The 27,059-nt window shown below is 42.8% G+C and overlaps 1 protein-coding gene across 1 annotated transcript; it reads left to right on the top strand.

Moving 5' to 3' along the window:
* The first annotated feature begins 1,181 nt into the window (after positions 1–1,181).
* nrip2 (nuclear receptor interacting protein 2) lies at positions 1,182–25,875 on the top strand. The gene is made up of 6 exons (XM_073480667.1): positions 1,182–1,685; positions 15,054–15,368; positions 19,291–19,373; positions 19,886–19,992; positions 21,824–21,876; positions 23,189–25,875. The coding sequence occupies exons 1-6, from the start codon at positions 1,530–1,532 to the stop codon at positions 23,303–23,305; spliced, it is 831 nt and encodes a 276-aa protein (XP_073336768.1). The 5' UTR covers positions 1,182–1,529; the 3' UTR covers positions 23,306–25,875.
* Positions 25,876–27,059: the final 1,184 nt, after the last annotated feature.

The raw sequence follows: 27,059 nt of genomic DNA, 5'->3' as shown, positions 1-27,059 counted from the left end.
CCAACCAACAAATATTTGAAATTTTTTTTGCTGCAGAGTAGCAAGAAACAAAGATTATCAAATAAATTGAGTAAAAAGTACAATATTTGCCTCCAAAATTAGTATGAGGTAGCAGAAAAATGGAAATACTCAAGTAAAGTACAAGTAGCACAAAATTGTACTTAAATACAGTACTTGAGTAAATGTACTTGGTTGTATTCCATCACTGTGTATGTTTAGAGGACGTTGCAGCCTAATTCTCACTGTGTGGCCGACTAATATCGAACGATCAGAGCTGCATGTGTCTTTAAAATATCATCTGGATTCAGCTTGTTTGATACTGAAGCATCTCAGGCTGAAAGAAAATCAAAGAAATCCCAGAATAGAGTTGACCAGCAGGGGGCAGCACATGCTCATCTGAGCAGTCACACAGTATTTTCCACATCACCTTCACAAGGACTCCCTCCACCAAATAAACAGTATTTACTGTACGTATATAAATAATCATCCTTGCTTTTTAGCTCTTTCTTTTTATTCACCTGCATTTTCAGAAAAAGTTCCCTCATGCTGTGAAAGATGTGACAATTAACCGTTTACTGTATCACCTGTGGGCTGAATCATCACTGCTATAAAAATGTGTCATCATCCGAAGGTCATGAACGCAGACGGATGAGATATTTTTAGATATATGTTGGTGTGGACAGATGACGGACAGTAGAAATTGGGTACTTTAAATCACGGCGGCTGCCAAGTGGGGTTGCAGAGGAAATCAATTGTTGCCATCAGCGGTCCAGATTGATCCTCTGTGTGGCGTCAGATCGCAGCGATCTCTCTCACGCTTCCACAGCGAGGGGCCGCCGGGGGCCAATCACTGCTGACAAGTGACGAGGTTTAGGGAACAAGACAAAGAGTGACAGACTGTGTGTAGTGGAGTGTCACAAAAAATAAAATAAGGGTATTTTCTTTGTGTTTGCGAGAAAATGTGAGTGTGAGAATGCATCTGTGACGAGTGTGTGATGGAAAGAGGAGGGTTCAGAGGAGAGAGAGAGAAAGAGAGAGAGAGAGAATACACTCCTGAAAGCAGAGATAGAGTGTAACAGAGAGAGAGAGAGAGAGAGAGAGAGATCCAAGGACAGACGGCACTGAGGGGAGGGGAAAACACACAGTCTCTCAGTCACACCTACTCACAGCCTCTGCAAGAGACAGAACAGGTCTTGACATTGCGAGGAAGATGCATGTCTACATCAGAGGAGCATTCAGGACAGGACAATAGCTCCCGAAAAGCTGCTGAGACAGATACATGCCAAGGACTACAATCACAGAGAGAGAGAGCACAGCAAGCCCAGAGGGAAGGACAGCAGAGCAGGGTGGAAGAGGCAACATCCGCAGGTTTGCCTGCCTTAAAAAGGATCTAAACAGAAAGCAGCCTCTTGGGGTTTCTCTTCCTCTGCGCTCATTCACTCAGTGTCCTGCTGTCTGCAGAGAGCTCCACAGTCTCTCCGTGCTTCAGTGCACAGCTCCAGAAAGGACTGATCTGTAGTCCCGAGACCATGAGTGAGGCGAAGAAAGGTGAGCTAGCCATCCGGGATAAAGCCATCCTGCACCAGCAGAGGCGCCTGAAGCAGGCCACCCAGTTCACACACAAGGACTCAGCTGACCTCCTGCCCCTGGACGGGCTGAAGAGACTGGGCACATCCAAAGACTTGGTGAGTGCAGACAGTTTATGATTCGCTTTGACTGGAGAGGCGGGAGTGAGTGCTGCCAAGTGCTCTGCAGTGGTTAAAGGTTGAGTTTGAGTGGAAGTAGGTGTCAGACTTGTACGGCATTTGAGAGAGATAAGTCAAGGTGGTGAAGTCAGGTTTAAAACAGTGCTGACAGATTTGACAGTCGGACTCATGATGGAAAAAAAAGATTAATATTGATGCAGCAGAACCAGAGATATCATCTTTTTTCAATTCAACACATTATTCCTACTTGTGAAACTCTAGTGTTTGCATTACCCACAATGCAACTCAACTGCCGATAGTTCAAACTGAGATTCAGGTGTGTTGTATTAGCGGCTAATGTAGCTTCAAGTAGAGACGGGGAACTCCACATGGCCACAGTTTCTTTCATTTTTTAAACTTGCAAACTATGCAATTTTTTATTCTCACAGCTCACCGTTGACTTTTGCTTTCACACTAGACACGAACAGAAGTCTCCTAAATGAAAGTCCTGTGCTTGTTTAGACCTCCTCGCTTCTCCTCACTTCCTAATGTTCAGCTGTAATAATTACTACAGCCGCTACAGGTTGAGGCCGAAATGGCGAAATGTTTGAGTGCAGATTGGTCAGAAACGGATGGAAAAGTATCGTCAAACCGGCGTCCTTAACTTCAACGCACATCATAGTATCTCACCTGAAAGGGACGGATATTAGCGTGTCCACCCGGGTGTCATGTTTCCATCACAGCCAATCGGAGCTGGAGCCGATAAACACCTGTTGCTACTGCAGTCATTTGACGTGGACGTGATCTTCCTTCCTCTTTCCTCCCAGAATCCAAGGTGACATCTTTGAATGTCTGGTCAGTCTGAAAACAAAAATATATTTAGAGTATGATGATATGAAACCAAGGACCAGTGTGCATGATTTAGCGGCATCTAGCAACTGACTGAATACCCCGAAAATACGAAAAATGTGAGAGGTATTGTTTGTCCACTCAGGGCTACTGTAGAAACATGGCAGACTCCGTGGATGTAGATACTCAAAAACACAGCTATTCTTAGTAACAAGTGATTAAATACAAATGAAAACATAATAATGAATATCATTTTAAATATCCGCTAACAGACCCTCCTAAATCCTTCACACTGGACCTTTAAAAGCACATAAAGCAGATCATCATTCAGCTCTACAGAGGCTCCATCTTACCTGTTAGTTGTCTATTTTAATCTCAGTTTCATGCATAGGGAGCTCTTAGACTCCATGTGAGCACCACTTCCTGTAAACACTAATGCACTACTGTATGTTCTGTATGTAAGTGCAGCCTTGAGAACGAAATTCATCCTATAGAGGTTCATGAAAGATTCAGGTCCCTGCTCTCTGCATTCACAGGAGGGAAGTCAAAGCCTGTATCACTGAGCAGGATGCTCACATACAGAGAGACGTCGTTATACATTCAGAAACACACACACACACACACTCGTTTCCAGGTTGATATCTAGCTATGAAAGATGTTCCCGCATGTCAAATGAGACCTCTTAACTTCCTCTTCCTCTAAAACCGCAGCTGTTATACACTCTGAGGAACTCCCTGTAATAATCTCCACGATTTATTACTCCACCTCTCCTGTGACACAGTTCTGGTTTGATGGCGGCTTCCCAGATTCCCCAGAGCTCTCCAAGAACCTCCACACAATCACTCTGGCACTGGGACGCGGCAGTAACAGTGCTCTGTGCTCTGCCAATATCACACTGCGATGCCTTTACGTCTGCCAGGTTTTATTACCAACATTTGCTGCTTGAAAACGTTCCAACCTCTTTCTCTTCTTCTTTGACCGAGTCACATTTTCTTGTAATCTAGTGATAGATGCTGTTTTCTCTCTCTTCACTCCATTATCGACCTTGTGTTTCCGACCATAACCATACTGGCAATAATAAGTAGACTTTATTTAAGGTATCAACACACTATTTCCCTGTTGTAGCCTACTTTTCTCTTCCAAAACATTCATAGACATTGGCACTGATTCATGATTCCCAGAGGATGAATCTTAGCGACTTTGGCGGTCAGTTGACCTTCTCTTGAGACGTTTGTGTTGACATTTGTGGTTTTAAGTGAAATATCTCAACAACTATTGGATGGATTCACGTAAAATTCTCTTCATGTTCCTCTCAGGATGAACTGTAGTAGCTTTGGTGATCCCTTTATGTTTCATCTAGCGCCACCATCCGGTCAAAATCAGTCCAAAACTTTGGTTTTATGACCAAATACCTGCAAAACTAATGACTTCCCCATCAGCTCCAGATGTACTTCTTCTTCTTCTTCTTCTTCTTCTTCTTCTTCTTCACACACACCACAACAACACGTGCTTATGACATCATCAGACAGCGCCTGCTCTGACCAGGCACGATCAATAAACAACTGCTCAATCCAACGCATACACTAGCATGGCTGTATACTCTTCTTATTCCTGTTATGGAAACAGAAAACAGAGATGAGTCCAATAAAGATCAGTCGAAAAAATTATCACACCGAGATAAGAGTCCCCGAAACTCTGTTAGATTCAAGGAGCTAATCTGCTGTGATTCAACACCTCCTGCAGGGGCCTGAAAACCTCTAATCATAATACCAATTATCTCCTCCTCTAAGACAGAATGGATCTCATCTCCGTACTTATCTAAACTCTAATATGTGGCACACATGTGGCCACAGGGACCGTAGCAGGGTTTGCGTGGCGTCTACAAGTGAATGTCGATGTCAGAATAGCTTTGGAAACTTGAGGGACGTTGCCAGCAGCCCTTCGCCGTGCCTGTATCTCCTCTCTGCAGACAGCCAGCCTCATCGTTCGGACTCAGAATAGACGTGGCCGGACCAAATGAAAAGAAAGCATGACGAGTTCCTGAGGTGGTTTTCATGCCGAACCCTGCCAGACTAAAGATGAGATCATCTGGAGAAGGCAGAAGTGTTTGTATGTCTGGAGGATGTCTGACTATAAATAATTCCTCTCTATTTGCTCCAGTGATATCCTTTTATTCTTTATCTAATTACAATACTGCTGATGAATCACTCTTCGGGCTTCATAAACAAAGGTCACATCTGAAATGTCAGACACTGACCTTTGACAATAAATGATTTTTTATCTTTTCTGGAAAACACAAAAGATTCATTACTGGAGAGGCCTTATATTTGTCAGTTAAGATGAAGAGGACATTATCTTTATGTTGCAAACGGAGAATATAGTTATTTTTTTAATGTGTTAAAGTGTTAAACCTGCTGGTCTGTGGTTAGTAAATCTTCTTCAGCAAATATACCAAACATTTGCTAGTTTTAGTATCTCAAATGTGATGATTTTTCTTAGTTTATATCATTTCAAATTGAATATCTTGGGGACTTGTCACCTTGGAAATTGTGATTGGCATTTAATAAGCTAAACAGGCATAATCAAACGATTAAAGGAAGATTAAGTTAGCTGTATTCCTGTCTACATTCCCGCTCTCGCTTTCCGAACCTTTCACCCTACTCGTCTAACTCTCTGCAACATTTTAGCCGTAACCTCGCCTTCCATGCTTTTAATTTCTGCTAGCTGGCCTGTCCTGTCCTGTTTTTGTCCTGTCCAGTGTGTTATCAGCACCAGAGCCTGTTATGTAAGAGTGAATTTGTTTTGCTGCTCTTTAGCCTGAGGTCCTTTCACTCTCTGCAGCAGCAGCAGCAGCAGCAGCAGCAGCATCACTCCAGCCATGTTGTGCTGCAGAGTACGAGGACCAGTGAGCGTGAAAAGGGCAAAATCCACGGCTCAAACGCAAGAGCGATGGAGGGGAAAGGAAGAGACGGCTGATGATGGGGGTCAAGGAGGGCGCGCGGTTTAGTAGGACTGTTTTATGTAACACAGTGTTAAATGTACGAAGAGTGAATATGACAGAATGAGGGTATATATGAGTGTGTTTGAAGGATTGTAAACATCTGAGCCCGGTTACATTAACACCTGAGCTCAGCACAGACCAAGTCATTGTGTAACCACTGAGGGACCTCACTGTACACGCTCAGTGTTAGCTGCGGAAAGCTGTGCCAGAATCAGAGATGATGTTGAAGAGGAGGGGTGACTTTAAAGCAGCAAAATGACACCGATCATGAGATTTAAAGGGGCAATACCATCAATTCTGTGTATGTTTGTTGGTTTGTCAGCAGGATTACACAAAAACTACTGAACAGATTTTTACGAAACTTGGATGGAGGATTGGTCTCAGCCCAGAATAGACCCTGTTAACTTTTGATGTGGATCCAGATAAGGAGACAGATCCAGGAAGTTTCTCTCACTTTCTTTAACACTGAGTAATAGGGCCATTCCATCTCTATTGCAAACATTTGAAGTATTGATTGTTTTCAGGATGTCAGTCTTGTCCGGTGTGAAGAGCCTTTCGCAAAGCATTTAGATCATCAAACTCTTCAGTAAAAGTCATACGAATTCAATTATTTTGACAGGCTGCGCTTGAATAAAGGTTTATACTCGGGGGGATTCGCTGAGAGTGATGCTGCCTTTTTCCTGAACACATTCACACCTGGAAGCTGCCCAGTACAACCACAGTCTGGCCACTGAGCAGCTCCACTGGAGGAGTTGGAGGTTGAGAGACTTGCTCAAGTCAACATTTATTTATTTTAAAATTGGTCGAATGTAGAAGTGAAAGAAACATTTTGGTTGCAGGAAGCTTCAACACAAAAATAGCATCCTTGAAAATCTCATATTGGTCTAATTTTACTGCAAACACCTCGTGTCTGCTGCTGCAGAGCCTACCTCATCACCCCCCCGCAGCTCTGCTGTCTGTTTGCTCAAGTCCCTCTTTTACACATGACTGAGCCTGAAACCTCTGTGTGTGTGTGTGTGTGTGTGTGTGTGTGTGTGTGTGTGTGTGAAGGCCTGTCTAATCGAGACACTGGAGTCTCCAGCTACTTCTGAGGATGATCAGAAGCTACAGAACTGGGCTTGAATGTAAAACGGTGTCAGAAAAGGAGCTGATAGATGGAAAAAAAAGTGAGCTTACTACATTAAATACAACTTAAGTCCTGATTTATTTAACTTTGTGTCTAAATTAAGCCAAAAATATCATGTTAGCAATTGAAAGGACGTTTCTCACACATGAATAAACTAGTGTGGAGAAGTTTTGTGCTTTCGTCAAACCAGGATTTTGTTGGCTCGATCTCCTGTGTGAATTTCTACAAGCAGATGTTGCACAGGTTCTCACATTCACATGCATCCTGATTCACTCTCTCAACTCAATCGTTTATGATTTTTCCCAGAAGGCAAAGCAGCACTTCAAAGTGTGGCGTAAACACGACAATGTCACTTAGTGTGATCGTCCGGCTCTCGGGGAGTTTTCCTCTTCCTGCGCCTGTTTCCTTCCAAAACAAACCGTGTTAAATCGGTTCAGATGCAGACTTTATTATTAGCTCCAGGACAATTAGGTGGGCTGGAGCGAGGTTAGCGTGAACCTGTCTCTCTCAGTGTCATCCGGAGCGGTGGATGGGCGGCGACGCTCTCCCTCAGCTGCTCCCCTCAGAGCGGTGTAGAAAGACAGGAGGCTAAAAATACCCGACAACAACAAAAAAACAACCCCAACAAAAGAGGAGAAGAGAGAAGATGATACAGAGACAGAAGAAGGAGTATTTCTATTTATTTGTTTGGGTTTGGACAGGTGACACAGGACGCCTCAGCCTGCAAAGCGGCTCCAAAAGTAATCTTGTTGCTTTCAGTTCTTATAATCGAAAAAAAAAAAAAAACGACATCATGTCTCTTTTTTAAAGCAGCTACAAGGAAGTTTCATTTGGTGTTGATTCTGGCGACCCCTGTGGACAAAAGCGGTACGAGCAGCACCGCCTCGTGTCTACAGATCCTGGTCTCGCTGTTGGTCTCATTTGCTGATGTAGGTCATATAGAGGCATTAGTTTTAAGAGACAGGCTGTTTAATAACTACTTAAAAACTCCTCGTACATTTTGGAAAATACGCTGACTCCTGCCGAGTTAGTTTCAACAGCCTGGCTGGATTTTAGCACAGCGCCAGGCTAGCTGTCTCTGTCTGCTTCCAGTCTTTATGCTAAGCTAACCTCAGCTAGTGGTGTTATTCTCCCCTCTGAATCTTAGCAAAGAAGCAAGTGAGTGTAATCCAAATCCAAAATGACGTATTTAACTGAAGAGAATTACCTTTTCTTTAAACAGTGCCATCATAACAAACATTTACTTCATCTAGAAAGTGCTCCCCCTGCAGGCCTGGAGCACATTGACTGAATATGCAGCGTTTTTCTGATGCATTTGTGTGTTTTTGACTTTGCATCGTTTCTGTATTTGCTCGTTTTTCTTAGTGTTTTGTTTGTTTGTGTATTTGGTTGTGCTGTGGGTATTTATTTCACTTAAATTTCCTAAATGCTGCATGTGTTCCTTCATTGGTCACCGTAAATGAGCCCTATAGATTATCTAAAGGGAAAGGGACAGTTAAAATGGTGGCTTAAAAGGAGGCTACATCATGGGATAATTAATTAATCCACTGATTTGTTCAGCAGTAATATAACTACATAAAAACATCAGGATGTACACTGGGAAGTGAATAAACAAGAAGCTCATAATTGGCAGACAGCCCTCAGTCAAACACTTCATTAATCATTCACTGATTATAAGAATTGTTGTTGATTAATTTTCTCTAAGATCAACTCATCATTCAGCATTACAACAAATATCATTCATGCAGGATTTAGGGCTGTAGGGAAGACACGGAAAGTGATGCAATGAAGCAAAAGAGAGGACAGAGATATAAAATAAGCATGAGGAGGAAGTGGAAGAGGCAGGCAGCAGATGTGAAGCTGCTGGAGCCTCCTGGTCGGTGCGACAGGAAGTCAGCCGCTGGGGACCTCCATCAGAATGAGAAAGAGGGCATTAGAGGCTCATGTGACTGGCTGAACGAGAGAGAGGAGCCTGTTGCAAGTCAGATAATTAGTCCACATGGTAATTAGCCTCTAATCTGACTCACAGAGGGAGAAAAAGAAACGGAGGAAGAGGAGGAGGAGGAGGAGGAGGAAGAGGAGGAGGAAGGTCGGAGACACACAATAACAGTTGTCTTTCTGTTCCACCGGCAGATAGACTGGTTTGGACTGGTTGGTGATCAGGGGTCAACACAGGACTCACATCAGCAAACTCAGTAACAGAGCATGCATGAACAGACACGAAGGACCAGAGTCAGTCAGAATAAACGACCGGTTTCATCCTGAATTTTGCCCTTTTGGTCAGACATTGAATGTGTTTACATGAGCACTGGTTTCCTGGTTATGATGGAGCTTTTGGAGTAATATAAGTAAGCAAAGAAATGTAATTCAAATGAGATTAGGCAGGACAAGCTTACAAACAAGCATGAATAAGGACAGGTTAGGCAAATATTTAAGGATCAGACTAATTTAATTATAAATGTTTCTTATTGCCGACAAATCCCAAGAAAAGACCAAATAAAAACAACAACGTGTCTCTCAAAGCAACAAAATGTAACCTCCTGGTGAAAGATAGTTGATCGTCTCATCCCGAGTTCGTCAAATACTGACGCTTCGAGTTGGCAGCTCAGGTTGCGTCGCTTTGATGCTGTTTTGATTTCCCTACATGTCTGTGGGGGAGCTTTGAGGAACCGCTAAGACCCACAAAGCATAAAGGTGTCATGACAGATGCAGAAAATCAAAGGCTCAATAAAATATTCTCTCGAGGAAGAGGAAAACACGATGAACGTGTCGGCTTGTAATGTTTTCATTTTGTGAGTTTGTATGTGTCATCGTGGCAAAATGTGTTCGTGGTGACTCCTTTTGTAGCAGAAACTACCAAATAAGAAGTTTTGAGTGTTGCGTGTGAATGAAAACGGGTGTGGTCTCATATAATATTGTCGTAATCACTACTAAGTACACTGAAATAAGCTTCACACACAAAAGAACTGAAGTGAAAGATATTCCTAAGTGAGGAGGAGGAGGAAGAAAGATGGCCTCAGTATTAAATCAATGCCATTAATTCTCTGACAAGCATAATAAATGATGGCGAAAGCTTCCTTCCACATTATCTCTGCCACATTTTTTAATCAGAAGCGATGAATGTTGACATAATATCATTCAGAATCACTCCGCATGCTGTGAGAAACGAACAAACAGATTTCACCTCAGCGACGCCAATTTCACCTCAGCTGCTTCAACAATGACACAATTCACCGTCAGATGAAGCGTAAACAGTCGGAGGCATTGTGTGCGATAGATAAACTCTATACGGGACGCTGCCGCCTGCCGTCTTCATTAGATTTCATGTGGGGTGATCCACAAGGAGCCCATATGACTGACGCCGATTCACTGTTCTCAGCTTCTCTGTTGAGAAGCAGTCAGCAGAACGAGAGTGAGACATATGTGAAAACCTCGAGATGTGTCATGAGGATAGAAACATTTCTCACATGACTATTAAAGGACGCTGTGGGGGCCCCTCTCATTTTGTAATAACCGATAATGAAGCATGGAGTTTTGTGACTCTATCATCTTTGGTCTCGGATTGTGTTTCACGTAAGCTGAACATTAATTCACCTCCTGTAGTATCTTTACCTCACATCGCTCCCTCCGTACCTCCTCCAACCCTCCCGCCTCAAAAACCTCTGCACTGTATTTAAAGCAAAGATCAAGTCCACCTTTTTAAGTGCAAGATTGCCAGTTCACCCCTTGAACCGCCGCCGCCTGCTAGCAGCTACATGTTGCTAACACAATTTGCTGGCGGGTTGACCTCGGAGCAGTCAGGACTCGGCAAAAACAGACGCCGACCATCAGAGAAGACAGGGAGCGGCATGACGAGAAAAATGGCTGAAATTACATTGTGTTTGTTGTCTATCAGATTTAATCTTCGCTTCCCTGCAGGCTCATGATAGCACAGAGGAGCAAAACTCTTCCCTCCTCCTGCCTGAAATCATTTCCCTTCTCATCCCTTCCCCTTTCTGAATAAAAACATTGTGCTACATCACCAGACTTATTTCATTACGATAATATTTTTCACGCTTTTGCTGATTCACACAAGAGCAGATGCGCGTATGAACCTTGATCTGTCACGGTCTGCATGCCCGAGCTGTTTAATTAATTTGTAAAAGAGGATAATTACTGTTATTAAATGATTGAGCCCAGGTGGGAAGGACGACAACTGATACGCAGGATACTGAGAAAAATTAACCTGTGAGGCCGATGTGGAGAACACAACGAGAGGAAAAAGCATTCAGACGGTCTGAAGTGGAGCTCCTTATTGAATCTGATTAGTTCAGATGTCAAGGAGATCAGCATGAAAGATCCTGTTTTAGTAGAGCTACTGCAGAGAGGAGAGGAGAGGAGAGGAGAGGAGAGGAGAGGAGAGGAGAGGAAAGGAGAGGAAAGGAGAGGAGAGGAGAGGATGACTTTAAGGATTAGGAGTCGATCTTTCACTCAGGGTTTGGGTTGGTAGAAGGAATAAATGTAATTCAGTGGAAGGCAGAAAAATGATCTTGATATCTGTTGGTCGCAGAGAGTAGATGGGAGAAGAAGTGGGGAGAGGGTGAAGGGAGAGAAGAAATGTGAGGGAAGGAAAAGGAATAAAAATGGAAAAAAAGAAAGGCAGTGGAAAGGAGAGGGAAGTGAAAGAAAAGACGTAAGTAAAGCAAATAGAGGAAAATGCAGGAAAACAAGGAGGGTTATGAGAAAAAAGAAAGGTAGAGGAAAGGAAAGGAAAGGAAAGGAACGGAAAGGAGAAACAAATGAAGAGGGTGTTGAGAAAAAATAAGAAAGGGCAAATAGTAGAGATGTGAAGACGAGAGGAAAGAGGAGTGAAGAGGAGAAGAGGCCAACATGGCCGCCTGTTTGTAAAGCAGCTGGGAGCTCCTTGGCCCCAGCTGGAGCTCAGGGAGGAACGAATGGGCTAAATCGAACTCACTGACACGGCTGGTGATTACTGGTTTGAAGTGTTGTTGTTTTGGACAGGAGGCCTGCTGGAGTGACACACAGAGGTCTATGAATAGCACAAACCCAAATCTTTTACAGTATTAGATCTTCTTTAAGATGAATCAGAGCTTTCTGACCTGACAGGCTGTCAGAAATGACTCTCAGATGATCTTAAGAGGTGTTGGATGGAGCTGCAGATCACCAGATGGGCGTCTGACACCAAGTGCCACTGAAACATAATGACAGATGACACAGAGAGCGAGGCCGCTGACACTCGGACATGGCCAGGCATGAGATCACATAATTACAGCCATGTTAAGGTTGGTCTTTTGGGTCCTGATCCATATTTTCCTGAATTCTTCCTCGTCTTCTTTCATATTCTGCTCAGGAATACTTCTAGCACTACTGTGCGCATGTTAATCAGAGCAGAACATGAGATAATGACCAGTAATGTGGAAGAAAAATACACAGATCTTTCTTTTCTATTCCTTTCTGTTAATACGGGTCGGTGACACTCAATCACAGCTGCTGGATGGAGTTCCCCCCGCGGACAAAAGAGGGTCGGCGTTTTTAATCGACCGCTCCCTTTGTGACGGCGCCATCATCCACAATGTGTCATCTAAAAACAAATCACACATCCAGTCTTTTCCACAGAAGATCTCCATTCAGCCGTCGATACTATCATGCTGAAAATCGTTGTCACCACTCACAGTCAGAGGAGCGACGAGGGCCACATTTAAAGGGTTGTGAAGTAGACAGCCATTTTCTGTAAAAGGCGTAGCGACTGCACGCCTGTTGACTCAGAAAGAGGAGACAGATGGAGGGAGGCAACAGGTGTGCATGAGTGGTGGTAGAAATCCAAAGCATCTCAGAACAAGAGTACATTTTCGTCTTGAAGTGCCCCCTCGCCTCGTTGTCTGTTTGTAACCGTGCTAATTGCTAACAAAGATTATCCTGAGAGAAGAAAGTTTGGGAGTTAAAAGTCTACAAAGTCAATTAAAACAGCCTCTGAGTCAGGCTGCTTCCTCTCAGGACCAGGTGTATTGCTCTAAAGCTCATGAAGATGCCTTTTTTGCTTCACTTGACATTATAATACATTTTAATATTTGATATCCACATGCTTATTAAAGGTGTTACCCAAGAGCTGCTACTCACATTAGCCTGAATATATTTAGAGCTAAAATTATTCCCCAATACACGTTTGTTAATTTGAATATACCTTAAAAAAGTCCTGGTGATTTTAGTGTTGGAAGGGAAAAGAAAAGCTTTGTGTTTTATTAATGCGGTGTGAGGCCGTGCTGGTGTTGGGTGACCTGCTCTGTCTGAAAGTCTGAAGCCAGACTCTGCTGAGCAGCAATGTGATTACAGAGGAACAGGCAGCTTAAATACAATTTACTTCTTATATGGTCCAGAGGAAACAGCCAGTCAGTGGCCACATGTTGTTTTCAAACAGTGGAAATGTATCATTAATCATGATTAATGACTAGGATGAAATATATACAGCAACATTGTAACGTACTTTGTTTTGTTTCTGTGGCCATAAAGAACACATTGTCAAAATATTGTGTTTGCGCGTTTAGTTCAACATGTTGTGTAGCTGCAACAACAGGCAACAAAAACCACAAGAAATTATTTTATGACAGTGATAATGTGAAAGTGTTGCATCTCTTGTGAAATGCTAACGGCAGGTGAGCAGAGTTTTCACTGAGGCTTAAATTAAAAATGAAATGTCTCTCTGTGTGACTTTAGACTGTAAAACATATAAAACACGGACATAGTCTGTGTGATGTCGTAGGTTGAGCTGTTGAGAGGCATTGCCTGACTCCGAATAACTCATCCAAAAATGTGTAAAAAGGCAGAGTGTGGTGGAGCTGAGTTGAGCCAAATGCAGCCTGGTCGCTGACGGCTTAATATACAACGAGTGGCTCGCTAGCTTTGAGCCTTATTATGATTATTGAGTGAGTTATGTAAAAATCATCACGAATAACAGCTACAGAGACAAAAAACGTTATTTTTCCAAGGCTGAAAAGTTTGGCAATTTAACATTTGGGCTCTCACAGGAGAACGACTGACTTTAACTTTAAGAGCCGGTCTCAAGTGTCGAGTGACTGCTGTGTTTTTTTGGCACTTCAGCCTCAGAGGCTGCAGCTTGTGTGTGTGTGACTCATGTAGAAATACATCTAATTAAAAATCAGACAATGTCAGCTTGCAACTAGGTACCTGTTAGTTGAAAAAAGACGGTTATATAACCAACTCTTGCATCTACATGTATGTAAAGTACCAGATCAGTACACCAAAAATAACACGCAACAATGTGTGTATGTGTGTGTGTCGAGGTTCCCAAACCTGTAATTAGTCTCAAGGCTGATGCTCACATCTGATTACAGTAATACTGACTGTAGATCAGCAGTCTGCACAGCGTGCATAAGCAGCATTTAAGGATGAAAATCATTTGAGGGTATGAATTAGTAATCTGCAATACGAGCCGCTACTGGGATTTCATTTCCACAGGTGATCTCTCCTCCGGCTCGATCAATGCTGACGTCAACGCTTTGACATTATCCACTCAGAGAATCTGTGGACTTAACTTCAGCACAAACTCCATCAAGTGCACCTGCATTCATTAGAAAGTGACAGCACGGAGAAATAAGTAAAGGTGACGATTACACTGACGTATTACTTGCTGGTAATCAATACTGATGATCAATGGCCTCCCTTAGCACTTTAATTAGAATTTGGCATGTAAACAAACTGTGTGACTGATTTTGTGTCGACGTTTCCCTTCAATTAAAACTCAAAAGGAGTTTGAGTCCTTCATGGGAATTACTTCACCTGAACATCTTTCTCTGAATGTGCTGATAATCTGGAAGCATGAAACGTATCCTGACATGTTGCTTTAACACAATGACCTACATATCTTGTTTTTTACTCTGACTAAATGTATCTTGCGTCAGCAGCTATCTGTGACGTACCCTGTTGAGATAATATACTATAAATATTTGTCTTTTCACCGTGCGAAAAGGGGGGAAGGCAAGCAAACATCTCCATCCTCTCGCATACATCGAATTTAATGAATGTAGAGCAGTTTCCGCCTCACGTTGTTCAGCTCTGTTTGATTAACCTGGAGTTTTCATGACTTTTGGTGTGTTTTGGTCTCAGTGTTCAAGAACTGAATCGTTTTATGTGCGAGGATGCAACTAGTTATCGATAAATCTGTGGATTATTTCTGGTTGATGTCTGCAATTGTCTTGTTTTGTCCGTCCAACAGTAAGAATATCCTATCCGATATTCAATTTATTACAATTTAAGGTCAAGAAAAGCAGAAATGATTAAAACAACTGCACAAGCATCCTTACTGAAATCATCCTCTCTAGAAATATCCGTACAATATCCATCTGACATCCAATTTCTCTTATGTCGTCCCCTCTAGCAACCTCACAGCATCGTCCAGCGCCGCCTGCTGGAGGGAAACATCACGCGGCTGCGAGGGGAGGCCCGGGACCCCACCGGCAGGGTTCGCTCCCCGCTGGCCGACACCAAGGACGGAGCCGCTGACGCCGAGGAGAGGAGCGAGAGCACGGCCGACGACTCCACGGAGGAGAGGGAGTCTCTGGAGGAAAGCGAGAGGAGCCTACGGTCGGACGAAGAGGACGACAGCAGCGAAGCCGGAGCCAGGCAGACAGCTGAGAAGACCGAGGGCACGGAGACCTCAACCCTCCTCACAGCTCTGGTCGTCCAGTGCAAGGTACTGCGATGTGATAACTCAGCCTGTCTGTCCTCGCTCACACTCAGTGCTTTAACACTTTCTACTACCGCATAACAACTGAAAACAAGTGGTAACAAAGACGGCACCATTTCATCTCCCATGACTCATCACTTGAAGCCCACTCTTCAGTTATTCTCTCTTTACAACACATCAAAAGCTTGGCAGCAACCAGCAGCTGTCTGCTTGGATCAGGACAACAGATAACTGAGGCATCGTGACTCTGTCAGTTACAACCTGGTTGTACCTGACGTCTCCTTTGTAGACTTAATAATTGAGGAAACATTTTGTCCTGTGTTGTTGTTAGTTGCTACTCTGAGGTAAAAGGAAATAATCTCGGGGAGGGGGGAAGTTGTCTGTCTCCATTTTGAGCAGTGGTGGCTGAGATATACTGACTCTTGGTGCCCAGTTTGGGTCAATCACTGGATCCTACGTTTCCCATAATGCAGCTCAATAGCCAACCATCACTCTCTGCACGTATAACACAAGTCACCGAGCAGCAGTCCTTGTGACGAGTGAACAGATCTTCATGTGTATAATCCTTAAAGTACCACCTTAATAAAAAAACCCAGTCGAACCCTAACTGCATCATAGTCTAGCCATGTTTTATGTTAATGTTTAAAGACCATGTAGAATTTTTAAAATCCCCATTAGCAGATGAAGGAAAGCAGAAATCTGCACCGTTTACGCATGCAGCGACTCAGTATTCATGCTTTTTTATCAAGTGTCTTTTCAGAAGCACATTAGGCATTAATGGCTGTCTGGTTTCACATCGAGCTGCTCCCCGTGGTCCTCGATCTAACACACTCTCCAACACTCCAACGATTAATGTATGCAGAAAGGTCACACGAAATACTCGAGGAGTGATTCAGTCCTGCCCTCCAGCTGATTTTTCTTATCTAGCCACCAGAGACGGCCGACGCTTAACGTTTTAACACAATGTTGGTAAAAGCGGCGATATTAAAAATTCATCTTGAGGAGCTGAAGTGCTAATATTTTGGCATTGTGGATCCTGATTAGAAAGAATGGCAGCCACGGACGGAGACATTTCTTGATCCTCCGTACTGAAATATAATCAGTTCGATGATCAAACGGCTGCTGTCCCCTGTGGTTTCAAAGTATGTAGGACAGCTTCTGAGTTTGTGAGTGTATTTAAAATTAATAGTACAGATGTGTCTGGTAGATTCAGTGTTTTTTTCGCAGCACTCGCTGTGCTTTGCTCGGTTTTATCATCAACTTATTAAATGCAAAGTGCTCCTCAGTTACTCATTCGGCAGCTATTTTTAACCATCAGGGAGCGAGAGAGGGATTTCTACACGGCCAGGACTGAGACAAAAGAGCAGGTTTGTAGGCCTGCTGATAAGCCCGTGTGCCTGCGAGGACAAAGGAGGCTCAGCTCGGTCGGTACAGAGTGTGAAGGATCAAAACAAGGCTCATGGAAACTCAACGTGTTTATTTCCAAGGGGGGAAATATCCTCGGGTCAAGTGGATAAGGTATTGATTTATGACGGGGATGATGGAGAGAGAAAGATATACAGACACAGGAACCAGGCTGGGTGCTGGACGGTAAAAACCACGGTAGTAAAATCTTATAAAGAAACTTCAACAGGTGCATTTTGTTAATAGGCATAAAAGATAAATCAGCTTCTGAATGATCGTCATCAGTGAACACAGTGATACCTGCGTACTGACTACAAACTACAAATTGACTGAAATGAAATGAAATATCTGGATTTGAATCAGATCTTCATCAGGTTTTATTGTGACATCCCAAGAGGCTGATCGGCTCTGTGATTACAGGCGTGACGAACCATCAACCATTCAATCTTATCTTGAGACAGCTCTGTGCTTATTCTCTGGTTAGGTTTAGGCACAAACGCTACTTGGTTAAGCTCAGGAAAAGATCATGTTTTGGCTTAAAAGTCCTGGTTTTGTCACCACAAACACAGCAAGTTTTGCCCCGAGGTCCTCCTCCAAACATCCAGCAGTGTCACGCTTACAAATGTTTCTGAGAAATTTCAATCTGGACTGACAGACGCTGCCATCCTTAGAGCCACGCTGCTAGCACGACACGAGAATATTCAAATTGTCACATAATGACTCTGTCCACCTGAAATAAATTGAAATGTCACCTCCGCTTTTCTGGGCTCTAACATGCCCAATGTGCTGCAGTGTGTCTCAGGAAGGACACTGAGTGAAAATGCACTGTCACACTGTGTGCTACAGTGATCCCGAATGGTGAATGCATGCAAATATATCTCCTCGTTTCTGGTCAGAGTATAGGCATCACTTCCACTTTGAGGGCTTAAAACTATTGTATTCACTGTGTCTGTAATAGCTTTGTTATAGCATTAGCATTCTTAGCTCGTCAAAGTATTTTCGTCCAGTATTTGGACAGCTCTGCCTGTGACTGTTTCCTGTTTCCTGAACTGCAGTTTATCTGAAAACAAAATACTGAAAATGAACAACCACAGCGCCATGTAGCCGGGATCTATCTGCATTTGTCAGGCATGGTCGGATGCACAGTCAGAAATGCGGGGGTGGTGCCAGCGCTGCTTATCTCACATGCATGCAGAGCCGCCATATGTCCTGAATACATTTCTTCAATCTCAGTTACTTTGTTTTTACCATTTGTTTACAGGTTGCATGACATCAGCTGAGAGGATGCTGACTAGAAAAGGTCATTAGAGACAACAGCTCCCACAAACCGTAACAATCTCCTGCACTCTGCTTCACATGAAACATGTCTTTGTGACATGAGGCGCCCTGCAGGCAACAGAGAAGCTACGAGATGCAGAGGAAGAGAAATGTCAGTGGGAATTAGGACACGCTGTCAGTCAGGAGTCCTACAGTAAAACGCTGGAGAAATCAGGAAAAACACTGAAGATTACATGAACAAATATTTTGGAAACACACTTATTCGTCTTCTTTTTTTACAGCCAGGAGTAGGTTAGCTAGCTTAGATAGTTTGCTGTTTTAACAGAGCAAACAAACATTACTCGGGCCAATATTTACTCTCTATCAGCTCCTGAGAGAAATATCTGGCTCTTTAGCCGCTAAATGCTCCACTATACTCGCTGGCTAGTGTCAGTTAGCATGCAGTTTTAGAGCTTTATTGCTGAAAACAACTACCTTCAGTCGAAAACGACGCTATGAAAGTGGTAAACGTCCACTCAGACTGATAAGTTAGCCGCTTTAAAGATAAAGATAATCATTAACTCTGCAACGTGTGAGTTTTTAGTTTCTAAATTGAATCGCGAGACTTGTCATGGATCACTCTCCTCCTCAGTGTGGGGTTGTTTGGCTGACTAATGAGTTAATGCACTCAAATGACTCATTTGGTTAATATTTCATGAACTGGTGATGCCGCTGCTGAGATCATTAAGTGCACTCAATAAACTCAAGAATCGGCATGTTGGGAAATAAGAGTCAGCACTACAGATGAGTTAATGATAATAAAAGTAAAACACCTCATGTCATCTGTAATGGTACACAGAACGTCCCTGCGTGTTCATTCATAACTTGATCATTAACTGCGAGGTTGCCGGTCCAAACGCCTGAAGCAATTAGAGGAACAGAAGCGATTAAAGGCTACAACAGAGAATCAATACAGACCAAGCTAAAACACAAAAACACGACTGGCTTTAAATCCTGCGCAACTGTGAGACTTGTTTTGTTCCTGCAAAGTTGATTAAAAATCGACTCAGACTTTATTTTTCTTGGCATGTGGCAGCCGAATGGATTTGTTCGAGAATAAAAGAGATCGGTGGTTTTTAAAGGCTCCCCAGAGTTGTTTTTAATGTACTGTTGTGACTGGTTGTTTCCCTCGTGTGCGGTTTTACCCGACTGAAGTGGAAAATCTCACTGTGACACCAAAAATCCCCCCCTTTTGTCTTCCCCACAGTGCTGCGAGACTGAAGTCAAGGCATCCATCGACACCGGCAGCCAACATAACCACATCTCCACCTCCTGCTGCCAGAGGCTGGGGTAAGAAACGCTAACAACGCTTACAACAGCTGCCATATGTTAGAAGCAGTTTACAAAGCGCCTTGACAATCAAATTAATCAAAAGCAAATACTGATAAAAAACAGAAGAGGTAAAAGTCTTAAGATAACAGGAAAGGAAGAGAAGAAGAAGAAGCTTTAAGGAGAGATTTAATAATGACTGCCTGCCTGTGAGCTCTTCAGGAGGGTTTTTTAAAGACCTGACATCACCTTCATCTTCCAGAAAAGACATTAAAATACCAAATAAAGCTCAGAGTGTGGAAAGGATGTGACATTTTGTTCCCATCTTGCTTTCAAAACTGCTCTTAAGGTAACAGTTAATGGTAGAAGCTGTTAAAAGTGATGTACTGTACGTCTTTAAAAGCTTCTGACTGACATTTTAATAAAAACGCTGATGAAATGTATATCTGGGAGACTGCTGCTGCTTAAAACGAAATGCTTATAATTTATTTGGACTACTGAAGATAGTTTTCTGTGTCTGTGTTTATTATTAGACTGGTGCCAAGTCAGGACAGTTCACCATGTGGTGGGAGCAGCACAGTGACGGGTCTGCAGCTTCAGCTGGGCAGACAGACGGTCCAGTGTTCAGCCTACGTCAAAGGTAAGAACGTCGGGTCACGCTCAAACCATCTGAATGATTCTGATTTCTTTAACGAGAATTTCAATTTCTGCAGGGCTGAGTCGAATATGTGCTCGTCTCTGTGCTTAACATTCAGACAGACGGGGCTTTTTCCTCTTGCAGGCACAAAAGGTCGATAAGAATATGTTAAAGTGGGGAATAAATGACACTTTATATTGACAACTCAGCACAATACTGTTTTATGCAGTCTTTAAAACGGTAAAATACGCTGATTCTGAAGAAGAAAGAAGCGGGAAGATAATGATCAGGAACAGTAGCCTTCACTGTGGCTGAACTGACGAAGAAGGACGACGATTTTTTGTTCGATTGATCTTGTTTTCTCAGATGCTCGTGGCAGCTTTTGGTGATAAGAGGTCATTCCAGTCACTAAAGGCACTGGTCCAAAGACAAACAACATCAACTGCAGAGAATAAACAACAAAAAAAAAAGGTCCAAAAGAAGGAGAGGAAAACGTAGGGAAGATAAACCCTTTCATGGATGTTTAGAAAAGCACGAGGAAACACTTTCAGTTGTGCCAGTGTACCGCGACGTCAGCGAGAGCCATGAACACAGCACAGCGGGCTGACTTCAATAGTAGGTTTATTTTTGAATAGCGACAAGCAAAGCACCTTAAAGAGAGGCAGAGCAGCCACAGCAGAACCACAACGCTTGTCTGTCTGGTTCTGGACGATACTTTCTATTCTAATCTTCGCTAGCTGACCTACAAATCACGACTAGTTCATGGTGCTGTGTCGTACAGTAAAGGAGACCTCTTATGATTTAAGTTCAAAGTCCGCACCAACAGAAGCTCCTCTCTCCCACAGAAAACTCTGCTCCTGAAACGCCTCGTCAGTAGTCCCGCCTTCAATTCGGCGACTTTGTGACATCACACTGCGTCACCATGTCACACATTTGTATAATTTATGCCGAGCGGCTAGTTTGGCATGTAATAATTGATTCAGCACAGCTGCTCTGTTGTTGTTAGCGGTGCTGGCTCAGGCATGCGTGAGCTGACCAATCAGAGCAGACTGGGTGTTCTGGAGGAGGGGGGCCAAACTGATGTGTTTTTAAAGCATGTAAACCTTTTTTTTTTAGTAGTAACCCAAAATAAAATGGGAAACAGATGGTAACAAAACCTGCCTTCCAGCACCTCGAAAGCTCATTAATTAACACATTTTATATCATTTTTACACTGTGATTTCACTACAGATTATTAAACCTGCAAGAACGTGTTAATGAGTGAGATTTAGAGGGGGTTGCGGGCTGATTTTGTTACCTTTGGACAGAGCCAGGCTAGCTGTTTCCCTCTGTTTCCAGTCTTTATGCCAAGCTAAGCTAACTGGCTGCAGCCTCATCTTTACTGAATGGTCACGACAGAGGTTTATAACTTCTGATCTAACTCTCAACAAGACAGTGAATGAAGTCAGAGACCCAAAACATAAAAACAGAAATATCACCGTCCTGACATGTTAAAGCAGGCTCTCTATCTCTTGTTGTTACGAGGGCATTTTGTCCTCGCGCAGATAAAAGAACAAGATGACACACAATTATTAATGTTGCAGTTTTCGTCTGCACCGCCTCCTCCGTCCCTCCGCCCCGCTCAGTAATGAGTCTAATTCAGTCCCTGAACCCGACGCCTGACTCTTCCACAGACATTTAATTCTCACCCGGCTCCAAAAGTCTCACATCAGAAGTACATAATGCTTATCAGCATGTCTTATTAGCCCGGGAATGAATAATTTAGTTGTGTTGATGATTTAACCCGGACTCACCCTGATGCACGCGTGTTTCCTCTCTCCCGTTATCTTTTCAGAGGATGAGGCGTTCGAGCTGTGCCTGGGTCTCCACACTCTGCTGGAACTTAAAGTAAGGTCCTCATTTGCTTTGCTAATGTCTTATCTTGCCTTTTGGTGTGTGTGTTTTAAAGAAATGGTCACAAAGCTTCGAAGCAGCAAAACAAAAGCAAGTAGAAACATTAACATTTCAGGGGGGAAAGATGGAGGCACAAGCACAAACACTTACAAAGAGATGTGCTGGATGTGGTTGTTATCTGAAGGGAAAAGGCTTCGCAGATTCATTTTAGGGGCACAGCTATTTGTTAGAGTCCCACTGTGCAGGTAAAAGCCAGATAAGAACGAATGGAGGACATCCTGCGAGGTGAGATTTTGAATTTGCACATTTGAAAATGCAATTTAAACCCCGCGAAGAGATTATCTGGCAATCTGAAAGCACTGTTCTCTCTCATGTCAGTATTTCATGTGCTGCAGCTGTTTAATATATTCCTTAAATTGAATCAGAGCAGGACTCGAGGACATGAAAGGAACACACGCTGTAATTTTGTAAATTAGCCCTCGAAGACTTCAGATGAACATTTCCCTTCAAGCTCACTTCTGTGCTGCAAACTTTCATAAACAACACGGTAGTTAATCAGGATTAATGGTGTTAATTATCATGTGGTTTGTTAAAATGTTGTGTAACACAGGTGCTGGGACTCATAAGAGAAACTAAACATTAAACCAGTCTTTGAATTTGATTTTGGGATTCTGAGTTAGCAGCTTTTGACAGCATATGTTGTTGTGTAGCGCAGAAAAAGTAAACCCTCGTTCCAGCTTCTCGATGTGAAGATTCAAGGCTATTTTTTTGTTTTATGTGTCAGTAAACTGAATATTTTTATGTTCTGGACTGTTCTTAGAAATTATACACAACTAAAGCTACACATAGTCTCGTGGTTTTAAGTGATTTTATGTAATTGGTGAGAGCCAGTAGGCAATTTGGTAAAAAATGAATAAAAATGTGCTAAAACACAACACAGGGTAGTTTGCTTGAGGACATTTTCTCTCACTGGACCTCTTCAAGTTTAAACTCCCACCGTTTCATCAGTTTCATCTTGGATCTATGATATTCTCTCACATACGCTGTTAAAAATGAACTAATCGCCTACTGGTGAGAGCGTTAAATCACAAGAATCATATATAAACCACACAGTTTATGTTTTCTGCATCCAAAAACCCAAAGACATCCTATTAACAATGATAGAAAACAGAGAATAGCAGCAAATCCTTATGTCCAGGAAGCTGAAAAAAGAGACTATTTCGTGTTTCTCCCTTCTCAGATTGTTAAATTTGAATTTAAAAGCTCGTATTTTGGTGGATGATGTAGTACAAACTATTTTTCACAGTGCTGCCTGGACCTGAGCGAGCAGGTCCTGAAGCTGCAGGGCTGCGGCGAGGAGCTGCCCTTCCTGAAACCTTCGACCCACAGCCAGTGCCAACACGACACCAACGAGAACCTGTGAGCCCGACCCGACGGCGAGCGACCGCTTCCCTCGAAATCTCGACTGGTTGCAGCGGCGAGGCGCGATGCCGTTTGTGTCCTGGACTGTCCGATCACGGTGTCTCACACTGCCAGAACACGGACGAGCGTTTCGCCACCGTCGTTCTTGAGTTTACATCATTGTGTTTGTAGAATTGAGACATTCACCATGATTATCTCTTATATTCAATTAGTCTAGTTCTCAGAGTGGATGAAAGCCAGAATGAGCTGATCTCTGTGAGTCTAATCATTCGTTATGATTATACTGTATATTCAAACCGATTCCTCTGTCGAGCTGCTTGGGTTCACTAACCCGCTCTAAAAGGGAAAACTATTATAATCATTTGAAGTGATCTTTAGTGGAATATTTTGTGATTTGGCTGTGCAAAAAAATTACTTTAAATCATCAAGTGTTGACTGTAAACTTAAATCATTTCAGTTTGGATGGTGTTCAAAGAATTGTTTTATACTTTGGGACACCCTAGTTCATTTTTCTTACCAATTAAATGGAGACACCAGGCTCACAGTATGGTAAACAGCCAGAGGCCACTGAGCTTAGCTCGGCATAAAGACAGGGAACCAGGGGAAAAAGTCCAAAGGTTACAAAATCCGCCTCCGAGCACCTCTAAAGCTCATTAGTTAACATAAATATGTCTGTTTAATCCACACAAACACTGACATTTATCCATTTTTTAGTCTCCTAACCTTCCTTGAGTTGTTCTACCATCCATCATGTTGTAAATATGAATATTATTCAACACATACAAAGCTAGCTAACTTTTTCAACATTTAATCTGAAACATTGAGCTATTTTCTATCTTATTCCATTACTTTTAGCTGACTATTTCATTTTACTATCTGTTTCAACCATGTATCTATTACTTTTAGCTAAGTAGGCTATAACGACTTGCTCATTAGCCTACTTTTAGCTAACTTTTTGAACTGTTGAGGCTAATTAGCCTACATCAAAAGTTTATCCATCACTGTTAGCTAAGTATTTTAACTGTAAGTCCATTACTTTTTGCTAATTGAACTGTTGATTATTTTCTCCTCGCTATCCATTTCAACCATTTATCCATTAGCCTCCTTTTAGCTTCGCCATCTGCCAATCCATTAGCCTACTTTTACACAGTTAGCTGAATAAACAAGTATCCATTACTTTTAGTTCTCTATTCAACCGTTCAGTCTAAAGGCTACATTTACATACTGTGTTCTGACTTCTCTGCTGGCTTGCTAACTAAGTTAAAACACTTTATTTTCAAGAAATACATGTTTATTTGTGAGCTTTAGAGGTGCTGGTGGATGTTTCACGCACATGTGCTGGCTGAGAGCGGCATCAACATTCTCGACGTACCCTTGTCAAGAATGAATAAGCATACATTTCCCAAAATGTCAAACTATTCCCTGAAGAGTCAACTCATCTAAAAAGTGTCTGTACTCAGGGTGCCCTTTCGAGCGTGCTCAAAGAAGATTTCGAGAAGCCTTGATGTTTTCTGAAGTCTTGTAATAAATTTGGTTTGGATCAGGCTACCTCTTTAGGAGACACGGACGGGGGCTCATGTAGAAATTCAGAAGAGATCTGAGGTAAATACCACAGTTTCTGATGTAGGCTGGATTCAGCTTTGCAAAGCCCCCTTTGCTGAGAGACGTGGTCAAGTTTTCCAGACTGAGTTACAGTAGTTCCCTATAAACCCCCTTCGAATAAAAATAGACGTCAGGCCACAGCCAGCGAAACATATTTGAGTCAGACTACAGAAATATCTAAACATTCCATCTGCATGACTTTGTAAAGTTCTGCCTTTGTATAAGTCTGCATGTTTGTGTACTAGTCTGATTGTGTCGGGTCTGAAGGGGCTGTACGTGTGTTTAACGTGTGCATGTGTGTGCGTCAGGAGTCGGAGAGCGAGGCTTTTTCTCTGCCTTGTTTTTTGGCTTCACGTGGGAAAAAACGTGGAAAAAACAGGTTCCTATCTTCCCCTCCTCGAGAGCTCCGGTCAGAAAAAGAAGCTGCCAAAAGCCGACCCCAGCTGCCTTCCCTCTCTCTGCCTCTGTCAGGAGATTCTCATCGCTCGGCTGAGGCTGCGCTCTGTGCCAAGGCCCCTCTTCGCACTCATCTTCCTCTTTATTCAGAGGACCGCTCGCTCTTCTTTGTGTATTCACCACCTTTTTTGGCTCACGTTATTCACTTCGACGCCTCACGTTTGCTTGATTTTGCCTGTCACGAGCGAAACGAAAAAGACCTCCCCACTACAGTGCCACCTGCCTCTCTCGTCTCAGTGTTTTCGTAGTGTGGAGAATCAAGAACTGCCTCAGATCATGCTCTGCTTTAACGAGCCGTGCCGTGCTTTTTTTGGGACCGTGCTACAGTATCCATCGAAAACCTCTTTGCGGGAGGCGATCCACACGCAGTTTGGCGATGTTTGTTTTCTCTTTGATGTACTTAGTGACCTTCCTACGCCGTGTGAGAGGAAATGATGTATGACAGAAATTTATTTTTGGTGTTTCTCTTCTTCTGAACAGTATTTTCTCTGCCTAATAAAATATGTATTCTGGCTAGCTCCGTTTGGATTCATGGTTGTGATATTAACTGACACAGCTCGGAGGAGTGAGGAGGCCGGGTTGCATTTTGTGAAATTGCAGCCGTTTAAAAATCTCTAATCTCTGCCTCCCTGTCTGCATATTGTGATTCACCAGACTGGTGGTGGGAGGGCTTCACTAGGAGGCAGCCAGAGCAGCCGGTTTCTAGCTTTACTGGAACGCACACTGCTTCCCATGGTCTGTACAGGCAAAAATGTGCCATTCGTGGTACATCCTGCTATATTAAGAACCTTATCATGTCAGGAAAGAGGAAGCAGATGTTCCCACAGCACCAGTGGGCTTCGGCAGTTGACCCCTCCGACCAGTGAAGGTTCCCATCTCGCTGTTGCCCTTCTTGGTCCACGTCAAGTCTGTCAGAGCCTCAAGTCTCAGCTCAAGTTTAAAGTCCTCCTCTCAGGTCTTCATAAACAGAACACAACCACTCCTTGAATATGTTTTAACAGTTGAGTCATTGTTAAACTAATTTATTAAACCAACGTTTGCAGGTAAGAACTTTTTAAATGTACGTATTTGCTGTTTTATATCAGTTTAATGTGAATATTTGGGGTTTTTTTGTGTGTTGATTGGAGAAAACAAGCAATTTTAAGACTTTTTTTATAGACTTAAGCGATATAAAAACAATCAACAGACTAATTAATGGTGAAAACAGATTGTTGCAGCAGTAATTCAAGGCTTTGCAGCAATGCAAGGTACCTACCTGTTGCTATCTTGTTTGTTAGCTCCCCCAAGGAGATTATGTTTTCATTCAGGTTTGTTTCTTGGTTTGTCAGCAGGAGGTATACACTCTACTCTAATTTTAAAGTGAATATTTTGCGGGGCTTTTCAGTGTTGGTCGGACAAAACAAGCAATTTTAAAACTTTTATATTTCATGAACTTTTGCATGGGACTAGCATTACCTGTGCACCACCAAACACAGAGGTTATGTGATAGTATGAGTCCTGTGCGAGCCGACATGTCTGTGATCTGGGGCTGTATTTCCTCAAGACATTCAGACAGTCAACAGCTTCACGATGAGATCAGCTATAAATGTCTCAAAGTGATGACAGAGAAGTCTAGGAGCAACAAACGCTGTCATATTCAGCCGAAAAAAAAGCATCTTTTACTTGATCTCAACGAGCTGCAAATGTGTATTTATGCT

The sequence above is a fragment of the Pagrus major genome, chromosome 14, assembly GCF_040436345.1.
Source record: "Pagrus major chromosome 14, Pma_NU_1.0".
Classification (NCBI taxonomy): Eukaryota; Metazoa; Chordata; class Actinopteri; order Spariformes; family Sparidae; genus Pagrus; species Pagrus major.
This window is presented reverse-complemented; position numbering and strand designations above follow the sequence as displayed.

Bases quoted from the DNA above. Each gene is read 5' to 3' on its own strand.
- nrip2 (XM_073480667.1), top strand. From the start codon at position 1,530: ATGAGTGAGGCGAAGAAAGGTGAGCTAGCCATCCGGGATAAAGCCATC. The intron at 15,369-19,290 runs GTACTGCGATGT...TCTTCCCCACAG, and splicing joins CTCTGGTCGTCCAGTGCAAG to TGCTGCGAGACTGAAGTCAA. The intron at 19,374-19,885 runs GTAAGAAACGCT...GTTTATTATTAG, and splicing joins TCCTGCTGCCAGAGGCTGGG to ACTGGTGCCAAGTCAGGACA.